The following is a 10,209-nucleotide window of genomic DNA, read 5'->3' on the forward strand; positions in this document are numbered from 1 at the left end:
ACAATCATCTAAAGAGAAATTAGGCAAAATACTTGAATAAATACTTCTTTAAAGGGGATATAAAATCGGTCCATAAAAATGTGAAAAGATGCTCAACTTTATTAGTTGTCAGGAAAATGCAAATTTAAACCTTAATGATGTAGCAGTGCATAATGACCAGAGTGGCTAAAATGAAAAAAGATGATACTAAATGTTAACAAAGATGTGAAGCAAGTAGAACATTCCATACAATTACTGGTGAGAGTACAAACTGGTACAATCACTTTGGGAAACTTGAGCATTATCTACCAAAACTGAACATAGACATCCCTTTAACCCAGGATTTCCACTTCTTGATAGATATCTAAGAGAAACGCATAACCTACGTTCACAAAAAACATATACAAGTATTTTTATGGTAGCACTGTTTATAATAACCCAACTATGAAAACAACCCAAATGTCTATTAACAGTAGAATGGGTAAATAAATTGTAATATGCTTATGCAAAGGAATACTATTCAATGATAGTAAATATCTACAGGCAACAACATGGAAAAATTTTACAAACATAATGCTAAAAGAAACCAGACATAGAAGAGTACCCTCTCTGTAATTCCATTTGTATAAAGTTCAAAACCAGGCAAAATTAATTTAAGGTATGAGAAACTGGGAGAGTGATTATCCATGGTGAGGGATACCAGTTGGGTAGCGGGTTGTTTTAAGCACAGTGAATTTATCAAATATCCTATTAGAAATAAACATTATTTGAGTTACCTTCGCATTTGTTAACAGCGATCATCATGGTATTTCAAGTGGGATAAATGAGTAACAAAATAGTAAAAACACAAAATTACTATCAAAGATATGAATTCAATTCAGATTGTCAACATTTCCTCCTCTGAAGTCTGCATAAAACATGTCTAGGTTTTGCAAAACTTATAATTCACTTTATGAAGCCTTCACTATATTCTCTTTTAAGAAAAAAATGATATTTTTAATCCATATCTTTATTTGCAAAACTGTAAAAAAAAAAAGTGAGTAAATTACTTTGAAATAAATCAAACACAGGCAGTCACTTTCCCAATCAACCTTTTATCTCATCAGGACAACTGTGAACACCTAGAATGCTGTTTCTCAAAGCCCAGTGCAGAGAATCCCTACATCACTACCCCTCTTAGCATCTGTTGCCACATCAATATAAAATGGGCATAACAGGAGCAACTATCTAAAGTTGTTGCAAGGATTAAATGAGACAATGCATATAAAATTCATTACCCCAGAACACAGTGACTGCTCAGTAGACGCTAACATTTAATACTAACAGTCTTAATTTATTTTTGATAATGTCATCATCACAATAACCTGACATGCTCATTAAATCACTATTGATTTCTAGACTTAACCCCCGACCTACCAAAGCTGAAGGGCCCAGAAATCTGCATTTTAACTAGCATTTGGACTGATTCTTTTTGCACATTACAACTTGAGAACTACTATCCAGAGATCAGGGCTCACTTCTTGTTTCTTCTTCATAGCTCCAATGCAGGGGTCTGTACACATGAATGCTTATTGACAGGCTGATTGATAATCAATATTGCCAGACTAGTATGATGTAAATTATTAAGGGAATCTGCAATTTGTTACAGATTCGTGTAGTAAAAGAAAATGGATTTTTAATTTTTGACTCCAGAAAAATATAAAGGGAGGGCTGTTTTGTTAATAGTATCAAAAGTAACTTCAGCTTCAATTATGTAAACTCTTTGTCATGTGAAGATATTTGAATCATGTCACGTTTCACATAACCCATTTTATTTCCCTTAAAATAGTTTAGTTCATTTCAGTTTTTTTTTATGGCTTCCTTTTTTAATTTAGAAGATCCACAAGGCATAGACATGTGTTCATAGAGAGAACAAATGACCATATTCTCTGGGACCTGCATTATTAACTCATTTATGCCTAGTGTTCCATTATTGGAATTCTAAGCATGTGGGAGTAATTTATATACTACTGCTCAAGATCATTGCCAGGGTCTGATTGCAAAAATTCAAAAAATTGCAACCTCAGGCATAAATGGGTTAATAATGAGTCCAGAACTGGGCTTCCATAACTGCTTTATTTCTTACATCTGTGTTCATTTAAATGAAGGTTCCAGCAATTTGTCTAAAAGGAGAAATTGCAAGTGAAAAAGTATTCAAATGTTTAATTCAAATAGAAATTTAAATCAAATCACAGTAGCTATTTGTACTTTTTGTCTATAAAAGTTATACAACCTGTTGCACTGAATAAAAACTTTTAATGAGAAAAGAAATCTCATCAGATGTTTGATTGCCTTGAAATTACAGAGACATTAATCTTTCACCAAAGAGAAAAATTAGGAAATATTTCCAGCTTAGTTTCTGTTTCATTTTATTAAATAAACATAATGGTTAAAAGATAAAACCTACATATTGTTTCAGTGCAAGATAATGTTTAAGAACAAATTTTCTTGTTTGGTGAAAAGCCTTGAACACATGCTTTACTGTGAAAAATAAATTCATATAGTTCAGTTACATATTTTCAACCACTGTTGGCTATCTGTGTAAATCTTAATTCTATAAGTTAGTTGAAGAGGTCCAGTGAAGCTTTGTGAGACATTTATTTCATGAGCCAAATATAAGGGTGTTTGGAATTAGACATGAAGAACTTGACCTCTAGGCCACCAGATGGACTTGTTATTTTCCAGCCAATAATCTACTCCTTTATAAATATCAAATATCCTTGATTTTCTGATGCCACAGTTAACCTTTAAAAGGACCCCGAAGTACAGTGAGACTTTTCTCATTCTCAGGAGAGGGAAGGACAATAATTTTTTTCTTTTCTGGCAATGATGTTAAGTTCTGACAGTTTGCTAAGCAGTGGAAATCATGCTGTAAGCAAAAGTCTCTGCGAGACAGAGATTCTTACAAAATCGTCTTTATTTTTCCAATGGATACTGGCTACTTTTATAGGATCCAATTCCAAGAACAACTTCTCAGATGCAAGGGTTCCCTGTCCTGCAACTGAAATCACAAGACATAGATTGAAATGGCTAAGGCTTTTCTTCTACCTCTGTCCAGCTTAACCCCTGCCCTTCCTAGTTTATCTTCGTTCCACAGGCTGAATTTGTACATCCAAATCAATTACAGTAGCCTGTGTTCTGATAGGATAGAGTAAAAGTATGAAAATGTGTGAACAATTTAAGTAGAAGATTTAGCTACTTAGCAAAGCAGCAACAATATGAGAAGCACTTTACTTAAGCATCCAAATAGTCTGATTTCTGTTGGTTAGTCAGAAAATTCCAGACCTGTGAAGAGCAGCAGAAAACTGCAGATGAAGTTTGACTCCTCTTGAGTACTTACCGTTGTATTTCCTTGCATTTTGAGAACTGCTTTGCTAATTAAATATGGCCTTCATTAGGGGGTCTTATAAGAGAAAATAACCCATCAAAGACCGAAGCAGAGTCATACATAAACTGGTCATATTTTACATTACTCTGTATCTGTTTCGTTGGCTCATTTTCTCTGATAATTGAATTCTAGATTTAAGAATGCACCAAGAGCAAAAAAAATTTTTGATCTTTCTTATCAGTGATGGTGAGTGTGAATTCTAGTATGACATCTGAAACAAAATCTGAGCATGCTCAAAAGTAGAATAGATTTGAAACAGGAGACCATTTCTGGAAATCTCTGGTTGGTGGGTATCTATACGTTCTCATCTCATTTAAAAACTTACAATTGGCTCTGTAAAAAGGAAAACTAGACTACACTAGTGACTAGAAAATTAAGATTATTAACATTGTATCCATTTTAACACGGTACCCCAGTACCATACATCATTCATTCATTCTTCATTCATTCAGTTGTTCCCCATACTTTCTGTCACTCCCTTAAATTTGGAGCTGGATCTTCATTAAATGCTTAAGATTTCTCCAAGGAATAAATATAAGAAGTAGGAACACTTACTTTCCAGTAATAAACTGACTCCTGGATGGTGTGCAAATAGGCTGGACATAGTAGTTCTCCAGTTTAACTCCTTCGGCAGCGAGCTTGTCAAGAGTGGGTGTTTTAATCTCAGATCCGTGGTAACCCACATCTCTAAATCCCTGATCATCCGCTAGGATGAAAATGAGATGGGGCTGGGAGGTGGAATTTGTTCTGGGCTCTAGTCTCTCTCCAGCTTGAGCTAGTAAGGCCCCTTCTTCCTCCTCTTCTAAGGCCTGGCCCCAGGACAGGTAACCGTAAGTGAGGAGGCAGAGGATCCAGAATCCTGCCAGCGCCCCCATTGCTAGCATCTTTCCAGGACAGACCCAGGCCTGTGGAGAAGGCGGAGGCGGATGCCCCGCACAGCCCCTGGGAGCCATTCACTCGGGTCCCAGGTGAGACTCCACGCGGAGAACCACGCGCCCCGCGCCGCTGCGGGCGCACACATGCACCCAACAGACGGTGAAGACTCTCCACCTGGCAAGAAATCCTCCTCTCCTCTCAGCTGTCACCATGTCCGACAGCTTAAATCTTCCAGAAGTGATGGCTTAATGGATGGGACTCCGGAAGAACAAGGAGGGCTCGCTCTTCTCCAGCATATTTCACTTTCTCCTCCTCCTACCCACTCCCTAGAGCAGCTTCCACCAAGGAAAAAAAAGAAAAAAGTTAATATCTCCACCCAAAAGTTCTCTGGAGAAAAAAACCAAGCAAGGAATTGAAAATCACACTGGACAGGAACTTTTCGTGGCCAGAGCGCCCTGGACGTTGGGGAGCGAGGCTGACTGTCCTGGGAGTGCTGGTACGGAGGGCGGCGGGATCGGCCGTCTGTCCTGCGGTCTCCACACCTGGAAAGAACTGCCAAGTGGACGCGTCGCGTCTGGCTCTGATCAGACAGATAAACTGCCGTAGTGGACCGGCCTGCTGATCACCTTCTCCACTTTCCCAGGGCTATTTTCCCCAGTCCTTTCCTAGGCGTTTGCCAATCTCCCCGACACTCACCAGGTGGCGAAGTGAGGAAGAAGCCGTTTCCGGATCTCCCTCCACCTCTGCAGAAACTCGGGGCAGCAATTCCTTTTCGCGGCTGCTAGGGATCCTGAAGGCCAAAGCCGGGTGCCTAGCCGCGCCGCCGGTCCGCGCGGAGCCCGCTTGGTCTTTGCGTAGTTGGCGCACCCGGCGCAGGCGCTGCAAGCTGCGTGCGTTTTCTCAGCTAACTTATTTAGCTTTGGCACTCCGAGTTCTTTTGCCTCCTCCCTCTTTTCTCTCCAGTGAATCACAGAACGGTACTTTCTTCCTTAGCTCCCCCGGGAAGAGGGGGAGGGGGAAAAGGACGGTTTAGAGGCTCGATCTTTCCTTTTTCTTTTCCGGGAGGTGGATGGCCAAGGCAGAGGAGGCTTTGCCAGAGGGAGAGCTGCGTGCTGCTCGAGCCCGACGGGATTCCGGGGGATCCGCCTGGGCTACCGCGTCCCAAGAGTGTCGCCTCCTGCCCATCACCCCGCTAGAGGGAAAGGAGGGCGGCGCGAATGGGGAAGGGTGAAGCGGGCACTTCTTTTCGTGGGTCTGTTGGTGAAGAGCCCCGTCTCCTGTCCCTAAAGTTGCGCTTGCAAACTTTTTCTAGCTGCTGGAGGGAGTGAGAGAGAAGGAGCAGGAGTAAAAACAAAATGCGTATGACACTCTTTCCTCTTTCCAACTTCCTTTTCAGGTTTTCCTTTACTAGTCCCCCCACCCCCATCATTTTCCTATTCCTTTTGTCCCTTTTTTTTTTTTTTCTTTCAGTAATGATGACAAATTTTTAAGTTTTATTTCCTCTCCCAATAGCTGGCTTTTACAGCCTGATTCTTCGTTACCCTTTCCCTATGTGAAGATACTGGAATTGCCCGCTCCCTCTTACCTCTCCCCTAACTTACCCACAGGGTGTCTCCAGCCAAAAGCATGGAGAGGAAGAGGTTATGCATTTCTCCTTCAAGAACTGCGAAGCCAGTCTGCATTCCTGCATTAAAGAAGCCAGTGTTTCCCATCCAGTAATTCAGGGAGCTTCATCATTTTTTTCCTTCTTTCTTTTTTACCATGTGGAGTAAAACCATTGTAAAAACTCGTCTTGGTTGTAAAAATACTCTTGATTTTACTAGAGTCATAGAGTTTTAAAGTCCTGCTCAAAGGCAGAAGAGGGATGTATAGTACAGTCTCTCTTTATAGAAGAGGCAATGAATGCCAAGAGCCACTGAGATATTTTTTTCTACCACCAAATTTATTCAACAGTTACTTACTGAATACCTACTGTGGGCTGGCACATACCATGTTAGATTCTCTCAATTGACTGAAACATAAATCTAGGTTTCATTTAGCCACTTATTTCTAATTCTCTCCTGTTGCTAAAGTTTCTGCTGAGTTCCCAGGCAAAATTTTGTGAAATGGGAACTTTGAAAGGCGTGATGGTGCTCCATGAAGTTAACCTTGCTAGCTGCTGTAGGCCTTCTGGTCTCTGTTCTTTCTTGCAGCCCTTCTGGCTAATCTGGGGAGAGATACTCAGTTTTAGAAGCCATGTTCAGAAATGTGAGTTTAGCAATTCTGTAAATTAAGTCACCAAATATGTAATGAGAGTACTGAGTGTCAGGGGATTGAAAAGCATTGAGAGGTAGGGCCCTAGGCTTAATGGGCCTAGCCAGGTGCTTGAATGGGAAAGATGCAAACATTCTGATCAATCTAGCCTTTTATTTGGGGAGACAGTGACTTCTTGTGACATAGCACAAGAAGTATCCATGTTCTGTGCGAGAAGGAGACACATTTTCAGTTGAGGTTCCAAGCAATAATAATAAACAATCAAAATGTATGGAATACTTACCATGTGTTAACCATAGTATTCTATATACTGATACATACACACATATACAGTTGCATCTATCAGGGACTAGTTTCAGAACCCTGAGGGATACCAAAATTCATGGATGTTCAAGTCCCTTATGTAAAATGGTGCACTATGTATATAAAACCTACATATTAATATATCTTCTATGCTTTAAAACATCTCTAGATTACTTATGATACCTAATACAATGTAAATGCTATGAAAATAGTTGTTGGACTGTACTATTTTTATTGTTGTATTGTTATTTTTTTTTGTTTCCTTCTTTCCTCGAATGTTTCCAGTCTATAGTTGGTTGAGTCCCATAATGTAGAACCTGCGAATACAGAGGGCTGACTGGGTATGTTTGTTTATATAGTGCTGCATACAGTTTATTTCTTTTCCGTCTATATCAACATTATGAGGTATTCTTCCATTCAACAAGTATTTGGGGAGCTGGGCCAATGCTAGAGGACAGGAAGGTAATGATGCAATAAATCAGTCTCTGCTCTGTTGGAATATACACCAGAGTGGAGAAGAAATACATTCATCAATGAATCACCCTACAACTCCAACAGTGACTTACTATATTACTTACTATACAACTGTTCTGAAAAAAGGAACATTTTCAAAGAAATTTTAAAACACAAAAAACAATTTAGACTGGGTACAATTACTGGGTGAGGTGGTTCAGGGGAATGATCTTTAAACTGAGGGCATGTTATTTTGTTTGCCATTGCCTTTCTACAGAAAATTTAGACTTAGAAATCTGACTTCAAAGCCGATGGTTTACAAAAGATATTCTTCCTACAAATGGGCTTTAAAGTCTTTGCCAGCCACATAGCACAGAGATAACACAGCTGCCAGAGTTAGAATTCTAATCCCCACACGAGGCATGCAGACACTCTACGCTCAGGATGGAAGGACTGAATTCAGGCCCTAAAAGGTCATTTCTGGATTAAGCAGTACTAACACTAAGAAAGACTAAGAACTACTAACAATTAGTAATAACAGCCAAGAAACAAGAATGGCCATGCCACAGTAGACCAAATGAGATGTGACTCAAAGAGGAAAATCAAAGTCAGCTGAGTGCCCTACCCACAGTAGGTAGGACTTATTTCACATCCCTAAGGAAGACAGGGAGAATGACATCAGAATCTATTGAATGCTCTAAGCTTTATAGTGCATATACTGGTAGTATAAGTACATATGATTTGCATTTCTCATTATAGGTTTGGGTTTCATGCGCTCTAAGCAACAGTTTTAGTGTTCTCATGAAGTCTCCAGTTAAAGACCCTCTGTAACTTACTAGATCTTTCCTGATTTTAGAATCAGCATTTTAGTATTTGCATTTTAGTATTCAGGCATCAGCTGCCCTTACAGACTTCCATCTTAGGTTGATTTCAGCTTGAATATGCTTATATTACACATAAACTCTAGTTGTGGAATGGTTATATAAAAATTTAAGCTGTTATTTGATTCAGAAAAAAAAAGGAAAGAAAAATAGAATTGCCTAGAAATGAAATCTGTATGGACTGAGTATTCAAGTAAGGGTTAATCAGGAGGTGAGATAAAGCTATGCCTTAAAGTATGATAAAAATTTAGGAAGGAGGAGAGAAAGTTAAAGGAAGGACATTTCAAATTAAAGAAAAGAGAAAGCCAGTTTTCTGAACACATGTTTGGATTGGAAGATTATGGGAAACAACGTTAGGAAGTTCAGGTGACACCAGATTTGAGGGACTTTGAAAAAGTATGAAGAGCTGGAACTTGATTCTGAGGGCATTAGAAGGAATGAAATCCTTTGAGTAGGACATAACATGACAAACTATTTTAGTGAAGTGATTTCTGGGATTTATAGGAATAGAAGTTACAAATGAGCTGCTTCAGTCCATCAAAGTTTGAAGAGTTGTAACTTTACTCTGAGAATACTGAACCTGTTGACTTCTTATTGAGTTTTTTTTTTCTTGATTAGAGTAAGACATGATGAAAAATATAGCAAAAGAATTCCCAGGGCATTTTCAGGGAGAGACTTGACAGAATAAAGACTAGAATCACACAACTGCCACAGTGTGTAAAAATTGTACAGCAAAATATTCCTTAGGTTAAAAAACTATGCTTTGGTTTTGTTACCTGATGGCAGAAGAGCATTTATTAAAAACTTAGAAAGATTTAATCAACTAAGAGGAGGGCAAAAGGGACAAAAGAATAAGGGACCCAAGATAGGACCTTGTTTGATTGGATAATAGAAAAGAATGAGTAGGTTAAATTGGGAGAATTGCCGTTAACAAAAAGGGATGGTATGAATAAGGCACCACAGGGTGCCCGGGGTTCCTCAAGGGACAGACCAAGGGTACTGGATGCCCAGAGGTTGGAGGGTGGAGTGACGGATTGGGTATGGGGAGCCTGTCAGTCAACATAAAAGCTAAGAAAATCACAAGCAGACAGTAAAGTGGGTAGCTAAACAGTATTTCTTTGAAACATCGATGTTAAATCTCACCATTAAAATGACATTTCCCACAGCCTCCCAGTATGCATGGACTGAATAGCTTATGAATTACATATACCTAAAAAAAATTTGAAGGGATGCCTAGTAGGACAGCATACCTGCCACACCATTCCCATTTCTTCTGTAGGTACTTATTTTCAGCTAAACATATACTCAAATTTAAAAAAGATACAGCTAAGTGTATGTTTAAAAATAGTGAAAACAGCCAATCCAGAGATTTACAGACTATTAAAAAGATTTAAAACCCAATTGCTGCTTGGTTGCATTTATAAGTACATTAAATACTTAAAATGAAGGAATGTCACTGTGTTTAAATTAATACACAAATAGTCTAAAACAGATGTTTACCCTAATACAATCATTTTGACCTGGATGACATATAATAAACTCCTTATTAAGTATTATTAACTCTTTACTAGGCTATGGAACTTAGGCTGCTTTAAGCCATTACGTTATCACAAGCAACATCCACTTTCTGATCAAGACCAAGTAGGATGGCTAACTTGCTGGTTTAGTAAATGTTAAGTTGAGTTTGCTTCTGATACGGTTTGGCTGTGTGCCCACCCAAATCTCATCTTGAATTGTAGCTCCCACAATTCTCATGTGTCATGGGAGGGACCTGGTGGGAGATAATTGAATCATGGGGGAGGGTCTTTCCCGTGTTGTTCTCATGACTGTGAATAAGTCTCACAAGATCTAATGGTTTTATAAAGGGGAGTTCCCCTGCACATACTGTCTTTCCTGCTGTCATGTAAGCCATGACTTTGCTCCTCCTTGGCCTTCCACCATGACTGTGAGGCCTCCCCAGCCATGTGGAACTGTGAATCAGTTAAACCTCTTTTATTTATAAATTACCCAGTCTCAGGTATGTCCTTATTAGTAGCA

The 10,209-nt window shown here is 39.2% G+C and overlaps 1 protein-coding gene across 11 annotated transcripts in view; it reads right to left on the reverse strand.

Moving 5' to 3' along the window:
* Nucleotides 1-6,481, reverse strand: part of ARSJ (arylsulfatase family member J) — a 130,424-nt gene extending 123,943 nt beyond the window's left edge. For 3 of the 11 annotated variants that reach the window (XR_010126100.1, XR_010126099.1, XM_054486325.2), the window contains exons 1-2: nucleotides 5,884-6,151; nucleotides 3,962-5,597 (exon numbers count right to left, since the gene is read on the reverse strand). Coding sequence is in view for 6 of the 11 variants with exons in the window: in XM_054486325.2 (XP_054342300.1) it covers nucleotides 3,962-4,359 (398 nt within the window). In the remaining 5 variants the exon portion in view is untranslated. Of the gene's footprint in view, nucleotides 1-3,961; nucleotides 5,598-5,883 lie in introns of all 11 variants that reach the window. The other 8 variants (XR_010126098.1, XR_010126097.1, XR_010126101.1 and 5 more) reach the window with 6 other exon arrangements.
* Between the last annotated feature and the right edge of the window lie 3,728 nt (nucleotides 6,482-10,209).

Source organism: Pongo pygmaeus, chromosome 3, assembly GCF_028885625.2.
Source record: "Pongo pygmaeus isolate AG05252 chromosome 3, NHGRI_mPonPyg2-v2.0_pri, whole genome shotgun sequence".
In the NCBI taxonomy this organism is placed as follows: Eukaryota; Metazoa; Chordata; class Mammalia; order Primates; family Hominidae; genus Pongo; species Pongo pygmaeus.